Source organism: Myxine glutinosa, chromosome 4 (genome assembly GCF_964187855.1).
Source record: "Myxine glutinosa chromosome 4, kmMyxGlut1.1, whole genome shotgun sequence".
Lineage (NCBI taxonomy): Eukaryota > Metazoa > Chordata > Myxini > Myxiniformes > Myxinidae > Myxine > Myxine glutinosa.
The window spans coordinates 180,576,356-180,601,189 of NC_136264.1; the positions used below are offsets into that span (position 1 = coordinate 180,576,356).

General features: G+C 45.8%; 1 protein-coding gene across 2 annotated transcripts in view; it reads right to left on the minus strand.

Annotated features, from left to right (window-relative positions):
* Positions 1-24,834, minus strand: part of CPNE9 (copine family member 9) — a 231,400-nt gene that overhangs the window by 80,463 nt on the left and 126,103 nt on the right. For both annotated transcript variants that reach the window (XM_078776757.1, XM_068114055.2), the window contains one exon: positions 2,664-2,725. In XM_078776757.1, coding sequence (XP_078632883.1) covers positions 2,664-2,725 — 62 coding nt within the window. The remainder of the gene's footprint in view (positions 1-2,663; positions 2,726-24,834) is intronic.

Consider the following 24,834-nt stretch of genomic DNA (forward strand, 5'->3'; position numbering starts at 1 on the left):
TGGGGAATATTGCCAAAAGTGTGGCTCTGTGGCCGAAACTGCAAGGTCACTGAAATCCTCTCAAATCTGCCACTCTTTTTGAAGACTTGCTCATTCGTGTTATGCGCTGAGACCATAAGTACGAACATCTGGCATCGCCTTTGTTCAAGAGCAAACATAATTCCACAACAACAACATGAACAGAAACTCAAACAACAAATTCCAGTAGTTCGCCAATATCTACAATGACAAACTCAATTCGTCATACCCATACAAGGATACACGAGGAGCGTTGACACAGGAGGACATCTGGTCCTAGTTTATAGACTTAATTTTACATGGGAAGGAAGATGGGTGGGGGTGGAGGAGGAAGGTGAGGAAAGCAGTGAGGCTGACACAGGGACAACACCAGGGTGTATGTGTATAATGTAAATATTTTATGTATATCGTCACATCAGCCAGCCTCCGTTAACATGGGCCGTCTACACCAGGATATCTACCCTGCACTCGCGAAGCAGAGTGGGGTTAAGTGATCGGGTGCATCTGTACGTATGTCGTACGTGTGTGTCTGCATTTTTGAAATTCATCTTCTCGGCAACCGTTGGTCCGATTGACATGGAATTTTGCACCATAGAAGCGCCTCCTCGTGTTGTATATTTTAGTGATAATTATGACGTCGTAATTCATGTGGTATGGGCTCAAACTTGGTAAAACTGTACACCTCTATAGCTACGAAACCGCTCCATGGAAAAAAAATTGAAACATGGCTCATTGTCAAGTACTCCCCATTGTAAATAAGACATGTTAATGATGACGTAATAGATGCCTTCATTATGACGTCACAAATCGACAAGTAGAATGCTTGAACTGAGCAGAATGATTTTTTTTCTCTGCAACTGTTGGTCTGACGGACATGAAATTTTCACCACAGGAGCGCCTCCTTTTGTAGAATTATTTAATAATAATTATGACATCATAGGTCACATGATACAGGCGCCATCTTGGAAAAAAACAAAAAAGGTTGCACCTTCATATCTCTGAAATCGCTCCATGGAAAAAATTGAAACGTGGCTCATTGTAAAGAACCCCATATGGGGAATAGGTGTTGTTAACGATGACGATGTTAACTTTAACGATATGGTGTTAACAATGTTAACGGTGCCAAAATTATGACATCATAATTTGACAAGTACAACGCTTAGTCCGATCAGTTTGAAATTTATTGAGCATGATCTACACAACAATATTATCGGAGAATGTACATTTATGATGTCATCGGTCACGTGGTCAGGCAGCCATATTGGATAAAAGAAAAATACCCATTAAAAACAGAAGAGTTGGCTCGCACCAAGTTGACTGCGCGGGGTAAGTATTCTATGAATACCATCTAGTGTGTCCCGAGATCGGGCGAACGGTTGTTAACTGCTGTATTTGATTTAATTATCTACAAATTTACCTTTCCCCAAGGTCGACCAAATATACCGAATTTTGATGGCAACACACATGGGAGGCAGAAGGATGGAAAACGTTTTTTACTTTTATAATGGTTTATTTATAATGAGTATTGGGAAAACAGGACATGCAGGTGGACAGACGAGTCGACAGACGCAAAAGATGGATGTGGGGACATGCAAACTTATCTATAAGGATGACTAAAGGACAATCCTAATCCCACTCGGCGCAACACAAAACGGAATCACTACAACGATGGGGAAATGAAGGCGAGGATTTCCCTTAAGTGCAATGAGTTGTGTGCAGGGCGATGGTGCAGCTTGGTAACAAGGAGGATGTAGGAGCAATGCAGTGGATGCGAGGGAATTTTAGGTGGCATCCACTTCTCCAGAGAACAGTCTTCCCTGTTGCTATGACAAAGCAGAGTGCCCAAGATGAAGATCGAGAGCTGAATAGAGTGGGAGACGAAGAGAGCCAGTGAGAGAGACCGAGTCAGAGACGAAGAAAGCCAAAGGCGATAAGTGACAGAAATAGAGAGCAATCTTCTTTGTCCAAAGGTTCCATTCCAACTCCTCCAGCCCTCCCTTCATACTCTGGGCCGCCCTTTCCTGTGGCTGGTCCAGTCATTGGGTGCCTGCGACTTGTGGGAGTTGCCCCCCTCCAGACTGCCCCACCCACGGGGGCAGCCCCAATTTTAAAAAATGCTTTACCTCTTCTGGGCTCTACAGTAGAGTATGCCACCATGGACTGTGGTGCACCGGATAGACAGATTGTGATCGGTCCTTTTGGAGTGTGAATTAAGTGCACCCGTTGCACCTTTTTATGTCCGGAAGTCCTCGCCTGGCCCCATGCACTAACAAGACGTGTTTACACATACAATCTTATCATGACTATGTAGTCTATAAATTACATGTGCTGCCTCCTCAGCATCACTTGTAACAAAACGACTTACTCTGACAGATCCCTGATACATGGCCATCAACCCTACTCGAAACACATGAGCCATGTTACACTAACCACAATATAGCTATAATACATTGTTGGGTTGGGAATCGAACCCAGACTAGAAATCTCAAAAGCAAGTGCTCTATATCTGTGAAACCCGTTTACTCGACATATTTCCTGATACCATCATAAATTTCCAGGAATTATTGAACTAATTATATAATTCACAGAAAATATCAAGCAGAAAGCTTCAAGAAAACTCCCCTTTAGCTAGCTTCGTCTCTTACCCGCCTTTGATGTAGTCCAGGAAAGTGAACTCGGCCTCTAGTTTGAAGGAAAGAAGTGTGACCTGTGTGAGAAGAGATAACAAAAGGTCATGTCATGAAGAGCAATCAATCTCTATTACCACCATTATCTAACCCTCTTACTTGCAGGTCCCAGCGCTTCCTTCCCTACTCTCTGTTCTATTTTCCAGTTTGTTCAATCCCTTGATTACTACGTCCAAGAGTTCCCCTGCTATCCTATTGTCAGTGCATACCCTCTGTTACATTGCTCTTCCATGAGCCTCGATCTTTTAGAGTAAGTGGGTGGGGGGGGGGGGGGGGGGGAGGGAGGAGAAGGTGGCGAGAAGGGGGCTGCCTTGAGTTTAAGGGAGGTTTAAGGAAAAACTTACGGAATATTCATATATGCCACCATACTTAATTTAAGGGTGTCCCTAAGTGGAAACTTAAGGAGATATTTTAGCCCAGCAGATATGTGAAAAAATTGTGCTTTTGGTGATACAAGCATGAAATTTTGAACACTGATAGAGCATACTACTAGGAAGATTTTTGGATATAGGGGCATTCAAATCTTTTCCTAGGGACAAAATGGCGGCCATTTTAAAAATGGCCGTTTACGGATAATAAGATACACAGTACCGATGTCTATAAAACTAGATTTACTTATTGCTCAAGCACACCTATGATGTTTTTTTCACGTAAACAGGTTGTAAGATCATAATTAAATGTCAACAAACTCACATAACATTTATTTGGTCCTTATTCTTTACAAAAATAATTACTTTTTGAGCTATTTTGAGCAAACTCCAGAAACACAATGGAAATGAAGTGAAAATGCCACATTAACGCTGTGGAAGTGACTTTCACTATAAAACAGTCTACAAAACAGTCTTCCACATGTTTGTGTATATGTAACAGGTGTGTTATTCCTCCTGTATACTATCGTGTGCACTCCCCTGCACAGTGACACAGAGCTGAGCACTGGAGTGCGGCCTTAACACACTTGCACTGTTTCCTGCAACCCTTCTTGCATCCACATCTAATCAATTGTCGGCATGCCTCAGTTGCCTCTGTGAGGGTTGTCCAATATATCCCCCAGCCGTTATTACTCTGTTTCCAACCCCATTCACTTGGCGATGGGAGCTCAGGTGCGCAAATCATCATCTGGCCCCAACAAAAGCCGGCTTGGTAGGCAGCTCTCTTGATGTGTTGTCTGAGGGCTTCTTGCGTTGGTGGGATAGCCTCTATTGATCTACCAGTCTGGGTGAAGAGATGCTTGCGGGCATCGTTAACATGTTCCTGGCTGCTTGTTCGATCGTAGAGCAGAACAACAAAACGCTCCAGTGGATCCATGTTGTCATTTGCAGTTGAAATGGTTGGTGTGGCAGCCAGTGCGCAGAAAGCTGAGGTGACCTCATCATAGGCTTTCCATGTTTCCCATGCTGTTTTCTTCCCCCTTCCGCCGAAGCAGGACACGGTGTCACACCCAGTAAAGGCGTGGAAGAATGGCAACCCTCGGCACTTGTTTGGTCCCAGTGCCACAGCCATCTCGTGAGCTGCCAAGTGCCTGAAATTCTTCCCTGTGCCAAAAGCAACCCAGAGTTCATCGATGTCAAGATATCCAGTTGCTGCCACTGCAAGGATCAAAACATCTGTGTCCACTGTGCGGATTGACACCTTGGTATAGCCCTGTCTGACTGCATCTTGGACATGGAGTAGTATCCTTGTATCTGCCTCCTCGTGACTACACGGGGAAAGACCAGTAACATCTCGTGGCTGTGTACAAAAAACTTCTTTGTGGTTTGTGGTGACGATTTGCTTGTCAGTCTCAATGTTTTCTATCCTCGTTGCTAGAAAGTCAAACAACTCCACCTTGTTCTCGTCTATGCGAAGGAAGGCCTGCCAGTTTCGAGGGATGGAACTAGATGGCTCAACTCGTCTCCTGGTGCCTTTACCCCTCGTCTTCCTGGTGTCGGCTTTCAAACTGTCTGGGAAATATTCATCCCAGATAATATCAACCCTGCTCTTATTTTGTGTCTGAGATGTGATGTATGGCAAGAATACTAGTGATGCATACTCAGAGAAGGTCTTCGCATTACGAGGTGCCAGCATGTTCATGATGGCTGCTCCATCCAGGATCATGACTTCAACAGGGGGGCTTACATCATCATTTTCCCGTGAGGTGATCAGATCTTCTAAGCACCCAACCAGATCAGACTTGGTTCCAAGCCGGATTTTGCCCATTTGTGACAATGCAGGGGGACAAGCTTGGTTTTCATGTGCAAAGAATTCATCAAGATCTCCATTCCGTGTCTGGGATGCAATAAACAGCCTGGAGAACAGAACGCAGTCATTCTTCAGAGATACCACCTTCAACTCTGTTCTTGACTTCTCTCTGACTGGGGGTTGGCTGAAGAGAGGGAGATTGTTTCTTTTTATTGGGTCAGTGATAGGCTTTGTCTGATGTACAAGCCTCTCGTTCACATATGTGTCATACTGTTCTTTTCCCAGCTTCTCGATCTGGTAAAGGGTGTTGATGACTGCTGGGTCTGCCAGGTCTCTGCTGTCTAGCACCAAGAGATCTTTGCTGTCGTCACAGAATGGGTTCCCCATCTCTCCTATGACACGGGTGAGTGCTCTCACATCTCGAGCAAAGGCTACCTGCGTGTGCTTTGTCTGTTCATGGTGTTTTAGTTCAGTTTTCCTAATTCTTTTTTCTGTTGTGGCCTCGAACTTATAGATCAGTTTGGCCATCTCTGGACCAGACACCATCCATCGGCGCAAAGCTGCAGCATTCTCCGTAAGACCTACAGCCCCTCCATCACCTTTCACCAATGCATTATTTTGCTCGTGTGCCTGGTCTAAGGCTATGGCAGAGAATGCACGTGTAGTCTTCTTCATGGTGAAGTTTCCTGCCAGAAACTGTGCGTATACAGTTGGATGCTTTGTTGCAAGTGTCACCATGTCGCGCAAGTGAACTGGGATCCACCTGGCATAGTTTGTATGTCCCAAGGCGAAGAACCATGGTACAAGCTTGGTCAGAGCATCAGTGTACAGTTGGAAGTTTCCTTCACGGACGGATCTCACATAGATCAGGACTGCCAGTTCTAGCTGCATAATTAGGAACCAGAACTGAAACTGTGGACTTGCATTGGCTTGTTCACCGCACCAGTCATCTAGTGGTATCGTATCCTGTCCCTCATCTAGTCCACTGGTGTACTGGCTGTAGGCTTCCTTCAGGAGAAGATAGAGAGTACTGGCTGTGACTTGGTGTGCTCGTCGTGTGCGTGTCACATGGGTCACTTTCAGGAAGGAATCAGCAGTACCACTTGTAGCAACCCCTGCAAGCATCAGAACGCCTGTCCACCCACTGCTATCCAGAAGGTCACCGAGGGTTTTCCATGCTGCCATCTCAATATGGAGTCCACCAAAGACCATGACGAAGTGATCTTCTCCGTGTGTTTCTGGCCATCTCCATTGGATCTGTTTGGCAAGTGTGTACAGTGGCTGATCAAGTGTGATTACAGGGATCTGACCTGGATTCAGAATATCGATTGCTTTCTTGATGACATCCATGGAGTGACGAATCATTGCCACAGATTTTGCCTGGTCATAGAAGAGAGGCAGCAATGAAGTTAAGGCCACACTACACTCTGGTTCTTCTGGAATAGACTGCTTGCTGGCATGGTATCCAGCCCATGATACTGTCTCGTCTCCCTTAAGTGGTGTGTCAGATAGCACTGTCTTCTCCATCTGCTCCAGCCACCTGTCAAAATGCAAGATAATGAACACAATTAAGAACAAACAAGTCCACACAAGTTAACAAGTCTTGGTTATTTAGGTACACATATAACTGTCCACAGTTCAAACACAATAATCAGTTACCTGTACTCAATCTGCATTGCTTCAGGGATGAGTTGGCAGTTGCTTTTGTTGGGACCCGCTAGCTTGGGTACAGGTGGGTCACATTTACCCAGAACAACAGGAGGTACGATGGTGTATGACTGTGGCAGGTGTGCATCTGTTGTTGATGTGTCATCTGGGTTTACCCGTTGAACTCCACGGCTATCGCTATTTGGGTGCTGGAAAAGTGAAATGCCAGTGCCATGGAAGGAGTCGTGGGCACTTGTTGAACTGGGGTTATGATCAATGTTATCCACTGCCCCAGTTGTGAAGAGGTCACTTTTTAGCTCAGGGGGGCAAACTGTACCCTCATTTTGGAAGAAACGGCAGATTCTGTTCCCCAAGTCCGTGGAGATGCTAAGCACCCTGTCATAGGAGATCGAGAGACCCAGGTTGAACATAGTATCAACCAGGTCTCTTTTTCGAGTCTTTGTGTGGATAAGGGTGCCCAGGTACACAGGCAGGGGAGTCTCCCGATTGTGACTGTGCCTCGTGGACGTGGTAGTACTGCTACTCTCTCTGCGGCGTGAGTAACTGTTGAACATAAGGAGTTGTGAGATTGTGAGAGTAGGTGTTGATACCGACGAGTGGCTTGACTGCTCTTGGATGTTAGGACCATTCAAGATCATAGAAACTAGTGATACAAGCGAATTAGGTACCGAATGTTCTTGGCAGTGGGCTTCAAATGAACCACTAAATGTTGAGTTCATTTTCAACATGTCTCTACGAACTATATTTGCGGCTCTAGCAAGACAAACTCCATCACTGTCAGTGTCGTGATCACATGCCTTCTGAAGGGCTGAGCCAACATCCTGGTTGAAAGCAAGCAGAATATCTCGACCGGACATGTGCTCCTCTAGGTCTGGAAAATATGTCATGATTCGATCTTTGAGTTTGGTGGAGTGGACACGCCTGGTCAAGACTGTTCCAAGCTGTTCCAGCCTGGTGGTGTATAGTCTTGCTAGGTCTACCAGCTTGAACACTGGTGTCACAAGAGCATCTGTGCGGGCATCATCGATGTAGGACACTAGCTCTCCAAGTGCTATACCGTGATTGATATCATCTTGTTCATTCAGTGTTGTGCTTGTGGCCCTTGCTTTGTTATAAAGTGACACCAGACACTTCACGTGGTACTGTGCATCTTGTGCTATAAGGTCACCTGCACTCAGTTTAGCAAGAAGTGCCTGATCTCCTAGTTTCAGGGCAGCTGTCCTGACATGTTTATCGAGGTCGAAGGTGGAAGCTTTTCGCAGAGAATTAGTACCCGCTGGTTTGTCACAAAAGAAACACTTTTCAGGCTGTGGCTGTGTGTGGTCTACATGTACTCTGTGACGGGTGTACTTTCTTGAGACACTTGCGGTTTCTTCACTAGACGTTTCTCTTTTTTGTGCCCGATGCAGTTCAGTTTTGTTGTATTTCAGTCTGCATGAATCATGCCACTTAGCCTTGTGGCTCTGGAAGGTTGACTGGATACCTTCACCATCGTCCAGGCGGGACAGTTCTAGAGATTTTGGCAGGCAGCCCATCTGGCTGAAGGTGAGGAGATAATCTGCAAGAGTTTGGTATCCGGACCCTGTGGTTCGCTTGGAATCAGCTGGACAGGCAAGGGCCTCATCGGTGACCTCCTGACATAACACACACTTCTCCCAATCTGTCAGATAAGGCATGTTTGTTCCAGATGTACTAGGGCTTTGGGGGTCTAATAGCTTGAAATTTTTGTTGGCCATTGTCAATTAAGCATTATCCACCACCACCATCCAATCAATATACAAATTGGGAACCAAATCTAGGTAGCTACTACAGTCAATGAGCGAAGGTGCAGTGCAGTCGAGTTATCATCTGAAAAAGAAATACATACATTATTATCATAAATATAGTAATTCGCTTTCGTAACTTTTCACTAGCCTTGCATTGTTCCTTATAGTCACCTAGTCTATGATAGGAAAGTTCATAAAGCTACATCAAAGTTGTTCATATAAAGGTATTGAACCAAAATTACACCCAGGAGAAATCAGATAGTCATGCAAAGTTAAATAATTAAACCGCTAGACCAGTCCTGTCTATTGCAATGGTAAACCATTTGTTCTGCCCCTTATAGGCCACCGTAGATTCCAATTTTGAACCCAGTATGAAGGTATTGCATAGCATGTACATGACAATTTATAATATGCTCATTACATTGTGTTTCAATAGCAGCACAAATGACAAGTCTGAAATAATAGGTAAATATGTCCTTCTTAGCCGCCATTTTGTAAAATGGCCGCCATTTTGGGCCAAGGAGAAATCTGGAATGCCCCTACATCCAAATTTCACTGTAAGGGTATGCCCTAACTGTGTGCCAAGTTTCATGCTTGTATCATCAAAGGCACAATTCTACCACAATTCTTCACATATCTGCCGGACTATTAAGTAAATCCTTAAATCTTTCCTTTGAGGATGTTTTATGCAAGCAACCAGGATTTCCTTAAGATGCTTAAGCTTTATGCAACTGGGTCTCTGTCCTTATTTCAAAAATATAAATCACTGTTGTAAGCAGCAAATGCAGCTTCAGAGAATTTTGAAATAACTTTTGTGAAAGCAGTGTTATATCTTGCCCATGATCCGCCTGAAATGCGCACGTGATGAATGATGTCATGTGTGTTTCACAACCAGTTATGGAGAAGATAACTTTGTGTCAATGGAAACTTACATAAAACACGATATCACAAAATACCCTGATAACTACGAGTTGGCATCGATCATACACCACTTGGACGTAGACTGAAAGTCAAATGTTCTCATAACCATGATTGGCATGTCTCATACACCACTTGGAGGTAGAGTAATAGTCAAATGTTCTCATAACCATGCGTTGGCATATCTTATACACCACTTGGAGGTAGAGTGAAAGTCAAATGATAAAATTCATCCAAGCATGCAATTTCACCTTCCCGAGTTGATCAACTTGAAGCTGATGCGAAGTTCATGCAACCAGAAGCATTGCACTGAGACTATGGGAAACTATGAATGTTTGTTTGGTTTCCTTCTCAGCATGTATTATCATCGTGCTAGGACCTCAAGTCAAAAAGGACTTTACTTGTCAGGAATACCTGCAAAAACATGTACAAATCAAAATTCACTGGTTGCAAAAGTATTCAGCCCCGTAGGTCAGTACTTGTTGGAAGCATATTCTGCAGAAATGACTGCTATGTGTCTTTGTGGGTAGGTCTCTACTAGTTTGTACAGTGAGATGGTGAAATATTTGCCAATTCTTCAAGTGAAAATTGCTCTCATTCTGTCAAGTTTGATCGGGATCGTCGATGGACTGCAATTCTCAAGTCTCGCCATAAATGTTCAATTGGGTTCAAATCAAGACTTTGACTGGACCACTCAAGGACATTTATTTTCTTCTTATTCAACCACTCAAGTGTGGATTTAGCTTTGGATCATTGTCCTTCTGAAATGTGAATCTCCTAATCGGTTTCAGATTCATGGCTGACTCGAGCATGTTTTTATCAAGGATTCTCCTGTACTTTGCACTGTCCATTGTCCCTTCTATCCTGACACGCTTGCCAGTACCTGCTGGTGAAAAGCAGCCCCATAACATGATGCTGCCACCACCATGCATGGCAGTAGGGATGGTGTTGACAGGGTGATGTGCAGTGTTACGTTCGTGCCAGACGTAACGCTTTGAATTTAGACCAAAAACTTCAATTTTTGATCCGTCTGACCACAAAATGTTTCTCTACATGCCTACAGTATCATTAAGATGCTTTTTATGCAAAGTCCATATAAGTTTTTAGATGCATCATTTTCAGTAATGGCTTTTTTCTTGCTACCAATCTACAGAGACAATTTTTGTGAAGGGATATTGTTGATTGATGAACACTGATCCCCATCTCGGACATAGAGCCTTGCAGATCTTTCTAAGTCATTGGTGGATTTGCAGTGACATCCCGAACCAGTTTCCTGCTTGTCCGGCTGCTGAGTTTGGATGGGCGACCTGATCTGGTTAGAGTCTCTGTGGTATGATCTGTCTTCCACTTCTTAATGATGGATTTTACCATACTCAAAGGGATAATGAGTGATTTTGAAATCTTGTTATAATCCTCTGCTGAATGGTGCTTCTCCACCACTTTATGTCCGACTTCTTTGGAAAGCTCCTTGGTTCCTTGGTCTTCATGTTTGCCTTGTTGGCAAAATACAAAAAAATAATAATCAAGAAACAATCCTGAGTTTCCAACTTATTGCTAAATTGATAGCTCAGATGGATGCACATAATATGCACCCATAATATAAACCACGGTGGCAATGAAAAAAAATATGGGATAAAAAGTTTCTCCAAACTGTCCCTATTTCTTGATTATTATTTTTTTGTATTAGTGACTGTCCCTATTCACCCGTAAAACGGGGTGAATAGGGACAGCCATAAAAATCCTATTTATTCCTATTTAACCCATATATGGGGTTAATAGGGACTATAAGTTGCTTTTTAAAAAAAACAGGAGAACACTTTCAACCCAAATATCAACAAATCGGTATGGTTATCAATTTTCAGCGAAAAAAGTTTCCGAACTTTTTTTCAGTTTGTGTCCCTATTCACCTTGCTGTCCCTATTCACCCCATTTCATGGTACCACACACTTACTCGTGTGTACCAGCCATAGAAAGGCAATGCAATCATTGCCCAAGGATACTCGACATCATCATAATCAACTTTTGAATACTTGTGCAACTGAGAATCACATGATTTTCTCTGTTAATCAAACGTATTTACATTTTATCTGTATTTTTTTTAACTTAATCAACCTTGGAGTAGTTTGTGAAGACCTTATATATTAAGTTTGATTTGAAAACATCATGAAATAAGCTCAGGTGGCATCAAAATGTGAAAACTTTGGAAGGGGGTGAATACTTTGCAGGCCACTTTATACAGTATATTAGGCGAGGATTCAATAACAAATTCGTTCTGCTAGTTCCATCTATAAATGCACTCTGGCTGTGCCACTGTTATGATGCCCTTGCCTGCACATCACTACAAGAATACAGAATTTGCCTTGGGTATCGGAACACAATAGCTTTAACACAATAGCTTTAACGTCCACCAATGGGGATGAGAGGGGATCGGATGGATCGTTCACTCATTGATGCAACACTCTGCTGTATAACTCTGTCAAACACCACATTATATAATTTTCCTACTTTTATTCCACCTGGTATTGCTCAGATGTTTTGTTCTTCAATGCCTTTAAAATCTCCTTTTATTTCACATGAGGTTTCATTATTTTACATGCATAAATAAGACAATACAGGTAACAGCTTCCTCTGTATAAATGAGGAAACTCCACAAGCAAAACATATAAACAAGGGTAAAAGAAAAGGAAAACTGGACAGAAGTAAAAGAGGAAATGACAAAGAAAATTGTTATAGCAACAATGAAGCACACCCAGGTATGTGTTTATGTGGAAGAAAGTGTAAATTCCATTTATGGAAGCAAATGGGATTGTTTGGAGGTGAGGGTATTATTTGGCTGGTAATAGGTTCATGATACAGGGCGGTTTTGCACAGGGTGCCAGGTCTGGAACTCCCCACCCCAAACCACAGGACCAATACTTCACTAAAGCCAAAAGGGCAAATCGATTCGCCTTGCAGCACCAGAACCCTGTGAACAACCATGGCCGTGCTTCACAACTCCATATTAACAACATTGTACCTTAAATGGCAAAATTCAAATATCCCTGAATACCTTGCCAGAGATGAAAACGAGATGCTCGACTGTTGCTACTGTAACAGTGCATGGCCAATGGAAATGATCCCAGACAAGCAGAACCCCCCACCATACATGTCAACAGTCACTCCACAAGATGAAGAGGCTTCGGTCGTGTCGTTGGAAAGAATAGAACCACCTTTAGAGGCCATTTTTCCCCACAGAGCAGGGGTTGGCCCTTTTCGAGCACCGTGGTCCCCTTTGTCGGGCACCGTAGTTCCCTTTTTGAACCAATGTTTTACAGCCGGATGCCCTTCCTGCCGCCAACCCTGTTAGTCGCCTCTTGCGACACACAGGGAATTACCAGTGAACTGGTACTCAATTTGCCGACCTCGGAATGATGACAGGCCGAGTCAACCCCCCTGGCGTTAATTCAGCGATCGATCAGGATTCAATCCAGGATCCTAGGATCCCAAGCCGGCACCGTAACCGCTAAGCCAACACCAGGCTCTGTCGTTGGAAAGAATAAACCAACTAAACAATTATTACGAACCGACATGGTCATGGAAATAATGGCCTCTCATTCTCAGACATAGAAAGTAATGAATAAGGTTTTCCAATTGCTGAAAACGTATAAAATTACAGGAAAGATTCCACTCAATATAAATTTATTAGCGGCGATTAAGCAATTGCTTCACTTTGTCTGTCTGTCTGTCGACAAACATCAATTTATGATCGAGGAACAACTTGATTTAAATTGAACGTTATATTTTGAACACCGTTTGGAAGATGGATCGGAAAATGAACCTATAGTTTCACAGTACTTTGGCTCTGAATTCATCCTGATCACACGTGTGCAGAGGGGAGTGAGATAATTTTTACTGCGTAGTCTGTAAGGCAATGCCTTCTGGAATAGCGTTTGTATGTCCGTATGTCCCCACAAACGTGCACCAATCAGAGCTGAGGATCTGGTCACATGACTGGTGGATGCATTTAGTAACCATTTCAGTTGCATATTTTACTAAAAGGAAATATAACAACCTTCTGTGGAACATTTTGGGGTCCCAGAAGGGTGGCGTAAGGTAGGTAGGAAGTTTCAGAAATTCCTCAATATAATTATGATTTTGAAATGCGATCGACATGGACCTTGCTCCCAAATCCGGAAGTGAACAGATGATGACGGTTCGCTGGTGTGATAATATCTCAATACAATCGTGATTCAACATTATATTTTGATGTACAGCCACGTGAAAAAGTAAGTACACCCCATGTAAAGTTTTGACTTTTTCAACATATTTCAACATACAGCTATTTGATCTTCATTTCAACAATATTGATAGATAAAGGTAATATAATATAACAAATATCATGAAACATTTACATTTTGTAGTCCATTGTATAACTTAAATAAAGATAAATGCAAATTTCGTACACCCCATGTGTATGAAATACACCCCATGAAATGTTTTTAAAAATCTTTTTAACATATGTGGACATATCAATATTTGATCTTCATTTAAACAGTATCTATAGATAAAGGTGATCCAATTGAACAAAAAACAATGAAAGATTGACTTTGCAATAAATTATTCAACAAAAAATTGTTGCACAGCTCGTTTCAAATCCCCCCACAACATCTCGATGGGATTTAGATCCGCGCTTTGACTTGGCCATTCCAGAACCCTCCATTTCTTTGTTTTCAGCCATTCCTTGGTGGATTTACTGGTATGTTTAGGGTCATTGTCATGTTGCAAGGTCCACCTTTGGTTGAGCTTCAACTTTCCGACAGATGGCCTCACATTATCCTCAAGCACCCTCTGGTACAAGGAAGAATTCATAGTGGATTCTATGATGGTGAGCTGCGCAGGCCCTGATGCAGCAAAGCTGCCCCAAACCATAATATTTCCACCACCATGCTTTACAGTTGGTATCAGGTTCTTGTGGTCAAATGCTGTCTTTGGGTTTCGCCAAACATGTCTTCTGGTACTGTGGCCAAATAGCTCTACCTTTGACTCATCTGTTCAGAGCACATTGTTCCAGAAGTGCTGGTCTTTGCCTCGGTGTTCATTGGCAAACTTTAGTCTTGCCCTGATGTTCCTTCTTGAGAGCAAAGGTTTCCTCCTGGCACACCTCCCATGTAGATCAAATTTGTGCAGCCTCTTTCTAATGTTAGACTCGTGCACTTTGACATCAACAGTGGCAACAGCTACCTGAAGGTCCGGTGATGACATTCTGGGGTTCTTAGAGACTTCTTTCAGCATCTTGCGGTCTGCTATCAGGCTGAACTTGCTGGGGCGGCCTGGCCTGAACAAGTTGGCAGTTGTTTGGAATCTTCTCCACTTGTAGATGATCTTCCGGACAGTCGAATGATTGATTTCAAATTGTTTGGAGATCTTTTTAAATCCCTTCCCAGACTCGTAGGCTTCTATAACCTTCATTCTGAAGGCCTCAGAGAGCTCTTTTGATCGAGGCATGGTGACGCCGCACACTTCAACAACAAAGAGCAAACCAAACGAAATGTCTGAGGTTTAAATAAGACCGGTTCCTCCAAGATCCTCTCTAACGATGTTCTAATCATTTGCACCTGAGCTGGAGCACCTGATTCTAATTTTAGGTATTTGAAGTCGTGATAAATGTAGGGGTGTACTTACTTTTTCCGCATGTGAAATTTGCATTTTTGTTTATTTAAATTATACAATGGACTACAAAATGTAAATGTTTCATGATAGTTGTTATATTATATCACCTTTATCTATCAATATTGTGGAAATGAAGATCAAATAGCTGTATGTTGAAATATGTTCAAAAAGTCAAAACTTTACATGGGGTGTACTTACTTTTTCACGTGACTGTATATATTGTTGTGGATCCCCGGTTCGTCGACGTACTAAGGGGGAGTTTATGCCCCGTTTCCCCACGAACTCCGGTTCCACTGAGGCCACCGACCGTGAGCGACTAGACTCCTGATTGACGAATTGCTAAGCAATTCCGATCGACAACCTCCCAGCCACGCGCCGAAGAGTTTGTTGGTCAAATATTCCCAAATACCTTCAAGACACGCAACCGTAGAAACCGGGGTTCGAACCCTCGCTTTCACACACCTTATGGGTGCCGAGCGGATTTGCACGGTGTGGAAAGCGGCGTTACCTCACGTGATTTATGGACCTGTATCAAGTCAAATTCGGTCTCGGATGATGCTAGGCCAATGGAGAAAAGACGTATCCGAACAGGTTGGAAAGTAACCAAATGTACAGTCTTTTATTTAGAAGGCACAGAGAAACAGACAAAGATGCAGCTTATCAGTTCGTTACCTAATAATAAACCCCACTGGCGCGTTCACACTCTCACACTCACTCATGGAATAACACTCTGGTTATTGGTACCGATGGTGCTTCACAGGGACCGACTCCAAAGTGGCCACGTGGTGTGTGCAGTTCGGTCCTCACGTACAGCCTGGATGAGGTCAGGTCCGAAGGACGAACCGCTGGCTCGAATTTGGCATGGACAAACTTCAGCGCAGGTTGAACAAGCAAGAGGCGTTGTCGAAGGACAAAGGCAAGAGGGTCCGGGCAAGAGCACAAAGGCCAGAGCAGTGTCGTCTGGTAGAGCCGAAAGCAAGAGAGTCCAGAGCAGGAGGTCGTGGCGTAGCAAAATCCCAAAGCAAGAGCATGAAAATGCGCTGGACGGGGGTTTATCAGACCCGCCCACGCCCCCAAAATGTTCCACAGCCTCCCATTGGCTGAGGTTGGTCGCATGCTGGCCTTCAATCCTTCCTTCTCCCAGGAAGGTTTCAGTTTTCCTTCCCCCTTTCATTCGGGGAGGTTTCACCACCTCCTCGGTCGCTTGCTGGTGGTGTTCCCGATCCGTCCTTGGTCACGTGGGCCTGTTCCTTTGGCCCCGCCTCCTTGCACATATATATATATATATATATTTTTTGTATACACATATATTGTTTTTGCCCATCCCATAATATCCAAAATAAAAGGCCCACAAATTTGGCAAGAATCCTTTAAAAACACTTTGTATATTGGATGTTTCACATCAAAGAAAAAGTACAAGCAGACAAGACAGCCTGCTTAATATGTTCTACGAAATATGTCGTGTTCAAGTAAACAATAAACCCAGAAAAAACAACAGAGCAGGAGTGAGGAAAGCGAAGTGTGAAGCTGGTATTTATTTTTCAAAACATGCTCGGAAAGCTATTCTCAGCAGTTCCTGCCAATATCCCCTTCTGCCATGGGTAATGGCCATATCCCAAACCTCATGTGAAAGCCTAATTTACATCGCAAGAGGTCGGCATTCATCAAGACTGAATATTGCTGTCGTTTCTTGGCGCATGCCCTTTTCTTTCTGCCATTTCCTATCCCAGCCCAGACGTGACGTATGACAGCCGGAGGGTCTTTCCATGGCCTGAACAGATTTTTTTTTGTCCATATTACAAGATTTTGTTTTTCCTGAGGAAAAATTTCCATGATGAAACTCAGTCATTAAAAAAAAAAACTGACTTCTTGTCCAAACATGCACCGTCAGGTTTCCTAATGGTGCCTTCATATTTGTTTTAATGTTACATGCATACTTGCAGTTACATGAATATACACCACTAAGACATCAACACAAAATATTATTAGGTATTAGAATAAAGTACTGAAAGCTCGAGGCACTTCTTTTATATTATCAGAATGGAAAATTGTGTTCCTTCTCTTCCCACAAACCCCTCCCTCAACCCTCCACCACACATTAAATTTGCCATTTTCCTGCAACACTATAATTTGCCTTGAAACCCTCTCTCTTTCTCTCTCTAAGATGCGTTAATGGAAACTACTACTGAAAATCCATGCAACCATTGTGCACTGTCGCTTTTGGAGTGTGGCCCTTGGTGCTGCCCCGTGTAAGTTATCTGACATATAAACTGTACAGAGGTTCTGATATTGAAGGATATAAACCTCAATGATGGACAGTGCAAAGCTAAAACTAAAATAAGCACTCAAATTAAAAAAATTAATATTCAGTTTTGCATTGTATATATATATATATATATATATATATATATATATATATATATATATATATATATATATATATATATTGTTACGGACACGGCTTAAGATGTTATGATGGGCCGAGCGGAATGGCCGCCGTGTTCGCACAGTTTACCCGATTACCCCCAACTCACCCGATTCCACTCGAACGTTGGCCAAATCGCGCTACGCTAAATCAATGAAGGAAAGGACACAACGACTGGGATAAATGAAACGATGCAAGGGGTACAGTTCTCAAGACCTCCGGAGGAGGATATAATTAGTGGGGGAGAAAAGGGGTAGATTACAAGGCAATGAGGTAAAGACACAGAAGAGATAGGCACTTAGACACAATCTTATCTATCCCAGACAGACCACAGACAAACGGAACAAGACTGACTTACACAGGGATTGATGGCAGGGAAGGACAGGCAGTCGATAGCACAAGGTGCACCTTGGCTCAGGGACAGGATAAAGCACGGTCCAAAAGATGCAGGGAGGTGTCACAGCGCTCGGTTGGTGGCGTCCTTCTCTCTCCAAGCTCAGCGCGCATCTGACGTCACCTCCCTCTTCCTGCGCATGCTCAGCGGGGAGTCACACGCCCTCGGCTCGTTGGCTCCGCCCCAGATGGGACCGGTCCGCCGCTTCTATTAGGTGCGGGGGTTACTGGGCTCCGCCCTTGACGAGGAGCTGACAGCGAGCCCCTACTTGGTAACCCCGTCGAGCACATGCTCGATGGCGGCTCGTTGGAAAGGCATGGTGCCCTCCCAACACCCCCTACCAACCAAGCCGGAGTGAGGACGCGCACTCCCCGCGCCGCCGCCGCTGTTGTTGTTGTTGTTGTTGTTGCTGAACCGTGAGGAAGAGCTGCGGGGAGGTATTGGGAGGTCCTAAACTTCCTAACGGTGCCATACAATCACATTCTGGTGCAACGAAGAGTCAGAATTAATGGAAACGAGTCCTTAACTGACATAGACTAAGAATAACTAGCAAGATGTCCTATAGTTGTCTACGTGAGATGCGGTGGACCTGGATGCGACATTTAATGGGGGAAATAGGGGGAGGTCGGGTCTACAGAGTGTTGTTTACAGAAAATGGGACTAGGGAATGGGGGATTGGGGATAGTTGGGAAGTATTGAGGAAATAGGGGAATATTTACAAGCGGATATGGATGGATGTAAATCCCATATCCGCAACATTGCACCCTTCTCTACCTCGGGGCGTCCCGACCCGATAAATTTTTACCTACTTTAGTGTGGCACTCAGATGTAGTTCCCTCTACTATTAACTCAACCCTGAGTGCGACAGTTTTACAGATGTTCACAAATGAGTAAATATGTCCCCCTGCGACGTTGCACCCTTCTCCTACCAGAAACACACCCACAGGATAACCGAATCGCGGAAAGCATCCTCAAACTAAACATACAGCCGGTAGGGAGCATCATTTACACAAGACTACACTGATATTTACACTACGATCCAGGACCTGTTCTTTGAGGAACACATGCAGATGTTATGCATAGGGAGAGCACGCATGCCAGCATCGATACACCTACCCACGAGTGCCCTGTGGCCCTACGGCCTTTAATAATGTGCAGAGCACCCCTTCCAAGCACCAAAAGCACCACCCCATACACACAGTCAGCACAGTCCGGTGCACCAATAAAGTGTTCAGTAAGAATGCACAATTAAGTGTCCATGGTCACCGGTGGTGTCGCAGCCGGCCGATGTTCTGCTGCTGGTCTTGCCTTCTTGGAGTGCACTTGGCCTTCTGGCTTCTTTAGGAATAAAGAAAGGTGCCAACCGCGTCCATTTCTAAATTGTGGCCGTCAGGGGGGCCAACTATAAGTGGTTCACCTGTATGGCATAGGTGCCACGTTGACCCAGAGGTCCATCAATGGGTGGTGCTTGCCCGCAAAAGAACTGCGGTCCATTGTGGGTGGCCACCAAAATTGCGGTCCATATGGTGTATCGATCCAGGCAGCAAGCAGCGGAAGTACAGGCCCACAACTGCAGAGCCAGCACCTCTCTCTGCCCCAAAGCCAGATCCTCGGAGGTGGGAGACAAAAGAAGACAAGTGAGTAAGGTGGTAAGGGCGCAAAAGTGCACGCAATACAAGGTAATGCACACTGGGGGCACATGGGAACCAGGTGAGACAGGTACGTTCCTACCGTACGCCCCCCCCCCCCACCAGGTAACCTACATTGCCCCTCCCTTACCCCTTACTGTATCCACAAAACACAACACTACCCATAAACATCGACTTTACACATCAACAACGTCCCTACTGTCTTCCCCGTTCCTCCCATAAACCAAATTCGTCTTTTCTCCCTCCAACCAATCAAATTTGCCATTTGCAACTCTCATCAAAATTTGCCATCTCCAACTCAACATCAAACTTTGCCATCACCAATTCATCATCAGTCCCTCCTAAGGAGGGAGAGATGGAATCACCCCAATGTCTCATCCACGTCGTGATGCGTCTCACAAATCCACACAGCAATTCTCCTTTCCTGCAACATAGAACAAAGGAACACAGGTGTGGAGTCATCATCATCCCTCCAAGTAAGTGGCTGCGTATGGTGCGACAGGTTCATCAATCCTAACTATTTCCCAAATGACTTTAACAACTTTACATTACCCGGGGTCTTTCCCTGCCAATCCATTGGCCAACTTACACTATGGGTTATAAAAACCAATTCCCATTGACCAAACTGTGGTGCTTCTCAAGTTGGGGTCTCACTCCCCCGATTCATCACTCGGTGCCCCCGTACAATTTCGGTGGCTGGGTCGTGTGACGCTCCCAGCTGGTCCGCCCACCTGCACACCTCCACCACTGTTGTTGCCTACCGAGCTCACCTGCTCCTCACCCTAACCTAACTAACTGGGGAAGGCCCTCTCGCACTCTCACCCCCTCAGTGCCCTCTCTGGCACGGGCTGCCCGATCCACACCCGGGATCCTCAGGCACCCACTGACACTAACGGCTCCCAGAGCCCACCTGCGGCCTCACCTGGCCGACTCTAACAGTGGCGGAGTGCCCAAACCAACTACACACACTAACAGGCCACACGACCAGCCATTTCCACAACACTAATGCACCCATCCACAATACCATTCTGCCACCCGCACCACAGATGCCAATATCCAACCACAATTTACCTATACCCTCTACCTAACACTTACACTACCCGCCCCGGGTATTCGTGAAAGGGGTCCACTCTTCCCCCATCCACACCTTCGCACCATGCACACCACTCCGTACCACTTACTCCAACTCTCTCCACACCACTCATTCCAATACTCCATGTATTCCACACACCTGTACTTGCACACCTGTGCTCTCATACTTGGTGCCGCCTGCACCCTTCTCTCCGCCAAGCGCATTCGCGCTGATCCACAACACTCACTACTCATACACTGCTCCACACACCTGTCCAGTTCTCACACAGCATCATCTCATCTAACTACTCCCCTCTGAAACTTGCGCTTCCCAGTCGTTCCTTTAAACTATTGCGCTCCCTCGTCATTATCATCCACTCTAATCTACCTGCGTCCCCTCTACAGGTATCCTTGTCACTAACTAACCTTAACGTTACCTAATGTCATCTTCGCTAGATCCCTATACACAATATCCTAACCCACCCGGGCTAGTTTTCACTGCCATACACCCCATAATCTATAGCGCATTTGCCCCACACTCTTGTGAGGGATGACAGAGTTGCCATCCCACCACATCGGGCATCTCCCACTACCAATTTTGCACATCAAATTTCAACAAATCAAAAATTCCCCAATCACTACCCATCATCTGCCAATTATTACTGCCAATCCTTTGCCAATCATCAAATTTTGTTTTTCTAATTTCGGGGCCAAAACACTATCCTCGTCATTACAGTCTACTTACTAATGCCTCTCAGTGCGCCAATTCACTTCTAAAGCTCGGCTTCGTACAGCCAAGCCATGAATGCGGGTTGTTTGGTGCCAGCGGCTGGATACGTCCCGCATTCGGTGCAGGGAAGGAGGTTTACCCGGGCCGAGGTCCCACGCACCATCTCGGCACGGAGCCATCCCATGGCCCGATCTCGACCTGCCGGAATGCCTCAACAAAAAGTGGTCGCCATGACGACCCTTCCTATCGGGCTGCCCGCTCCGCCTCGTGGAGCACGGACGCGGCCGTTCAAAGCGAGGCCCAGCGTGGATCGCGTACGGCGGTCCTTTCGAACCCGCCGTGGCTCGGATCCCCGCTGGTTCTCGCGGCACGCGAAGCCCGGCACGCACCGAGGGCCCGATTCGGCTATAAGTCGCTCTAACCGCTAACCCGGTTACCGTCGATGCCTCACCTGCATGCTCACACGCATACGCTACCCCTTTCTTGCCCATACATCCAGCTGTTCCCATGCTCCTCGTCGTACCTTCTCTAACACACCCAGGTACACTCATTCCACTCACAGCCTTGGTCACACACCTGACCACCGAACACTTTGGCACACATTCGTTGGTCGCACACCTCACCAACACACCTCTTCGCGCCCCTTCCTCGGTCACCTCCTCTGTGACAATCACAGGTGTGCTTTCACTCGCACACCCAACCACGTGCCTCACTACCAATTCCAGCGTGCATTCCCACACACGCTCTACCATTCCAGGTGTGCTTCCTTTCTCACCTGTCACAACCAACTCACGCTCCGTGTCACTCTTACTACTCTCACCTCCACTCTTGACAGCGCACTCACCCTTACTCTCGACAGCGCACTCTTTCCTCATGCACCCGTCCGTTACACACCTTTCTCGCGCACACTCTCCCGTTACACCCTCCGTAACACTCACCACAGGTGTACACTCTTCCTTACTTTTGACAGCGCACTCTTTCCTCATGCACCCCAGAGTCGGACTTTCTCGCACACCCCCTTTTTCGCACACCAGACCTGTCGACACTTCACGAACGGCCTCTCACGAACACCCGGGTCCATCTCGACCCCCAAGCTTCTTAAATCACCTGGCGCATCATACGCACGACCATATTGGTCACCACTTACACCGGGTCCTCTTTCTCTTCGCTTCTCCTCCATCACCTGCGAATCCCTCATCCGGTTAATGAGCACATCATCACGATCCGAACACAGACTTTGGACCAATTCTTTTACTTCCTCCTTTATCTCTTTCTTATCCTCTCTCCGTCGCTTCTTAATTTCGCTCACCCCTTCTTCCACTTCTTCTAATTTCTGCTTCACCTCCTTCATCTCCTCGTGCGCCCCCTTAAGTTCTTCCTCTAACTCCACCTTATTTTTTTCTATGTGCTCCCGCACCTCCCGCTCTTTAACCTCCATCACCTCTACCACCTTGTTCATTTTCCTCATCAGGTCCTCATGTACCGTCTGACACTCTTTTTTAATTACCCCTACGTCCTTTTTCATCTCCTTCTGTGTCGATTTTAAACCCTCTATTACCGCTGTGTTCTTCTTTACCTGGTCCCCCAACTCCTTTTGTCCCACTGTCAGTTGTTCTACTCCCAGCGTCAACTCCTGTATACCACCTTGCAATTTTACAGTCCCCTTTCTCACCTCCTTCTCCATGCGCTCCTTACAGTGCCTCACCTCCTCGCGCACTCCTCCGACCTCCTCACTCACACCTCTTCTGATCTCTTCTCCCATCACCTGCATCTCCTGCCCAGATGCCACACTCATCTGCTCCATTTCCTCCCTGTGAGCATCCAATTTAGTTTCTACCCCCATTCTGACCCCCTCTATCTGCTGCCCCATTTTTTTAACTTCCCTTTCCGCTTGGTCCCTCATGTCCCTCAATTTGCCTTCCATACTGTTTTCTAACCCCTCTAACCCCTTTTTCATCCCTTCCATTTGATTCTCTTGAGCGGCCATTCTGTTTTCTACCCCCGTTAACCCATTCTTTACCTCTTTTATCCCATTGTCTAACCCCTCACCGGTACCCCTCGCTTCGTCCCTCATTACCCCCATTTGGCCCTCCAATCGCTCACCCTGAGCATCCATCCGGTTCCCCATTACCCGCAATTGCTCACTCTGCAGTCTGAGGGACGCCTGCATTTGCGCCATAAATTGCTCCATGAGGGCCTGCATTTGGGCCATCCCTCCCACTTGTGCAGCGGGTGCGGTCGCCGTAGCCATGTGCGAGGCGCCATTTTGCGCACCCGTAACCTCGTGCGCGAGGACGCCATTTTGCGAACCTGCCGCCCTCACTGCTTCGCTCTCCTCATGTCCCTCAATTTGGTCCTGGATCGACCCTGCCTCACTCTCCTCTACCGGAACCCAGCCGTCTTGATCTGCCATAGCGCGACTTTCAAAATTCGGGTTTTTATTTTAAAACAAACCAAATTTCACCGTTAATAATTTCGAGCGCGTTAAGCGCGCTTCGGGTCCAATCCCACTTCCCGACACCAGTTGTTACGGATCGCGGATTAGATGTTATTTACCGAGCGGTGGTATTGCCGCGACCTAACAGTTCCCCCGATTCTTCCCCAACTCACCCGATTCCACTCGAACGTTGGCCAAATCGCGCTACGCTAAATCAATGAAGGAAAGGACACAACGACTGGGATAAATGAAACGACGCAAGGGGTACAGTTCTCAAGACCTCCGGAGGAGGATATAATTAGTGGGGGAGAAAAGGGGTAGATTACAAGGCAATGAGGTAAAGACACAGAAGAGATAGGCACTTAGACACAATCTTATCTATGCCAGACAGACCACAGACAAACGGAACAAGACTGACTTACACAGGGATTGATGGCAGGGAAGGACAGGCAGTCGATAGCACAAGGTGCACCTTGGCTCAGGGACAGGATAAAGCACGGTCCAAAAGATGCAGGGAGGTGTCACAGCGCTCGGTTGGTGGCGTCCTTCTCTCTCCAAGCTCAGCGCGCATCTGACGTCACCTCCCTCTTCCTGCGCATGCTCAGCGGGGAGTCACACGCCCTCGGCTCGTTGGCTCCGCCCCAGATGGGACCGGTCCGCCGCTTCTATTGGCTGCGGGGGTTACCGGGCTCCGCCCTTGACGAGGAGCTGACAGCGAGCCCCTACTTGGTAACCCCGTCGAGCACATTGCTCGATGGCGGCTCGTTGGAAAGGCATGGTGCCCTCCCAACACCCCCTACCAACCAAGCCGGAGTGAGGACGCGCACTCCCCGCGCCGCCGCCGCTGTTGTTGTTGTTGTTGTTGCTGAACTGTGAGGAAGAGCTGCGGGGAGGTATTGGGAGGTCCTAAACTTCCTAACGGTGCCATACAATCACATTCTGGTGCAACGAAGAGTCAGAATTAATGGAAACGAGTCCTTAACTGACATAGACTAAGAATAACTAGCAAGATGTCCTATAGTTGTCTACGTGAGATGCGGTGGACCTGGATGCGACATTTAATGGGGGAAATAGGGGGAGGTCGGGTCTACAGAGTGTTGTTTACAGAAAATGGGACTAGGGAATGGGGGATTGGGGATAGTTGGGAAGTATTGAGGAAATAGGGGAATATTTACAAGCAGATATGGATGGATGTAAATCCCATATCTGCAACATTATATATATATATATATATATATATATAT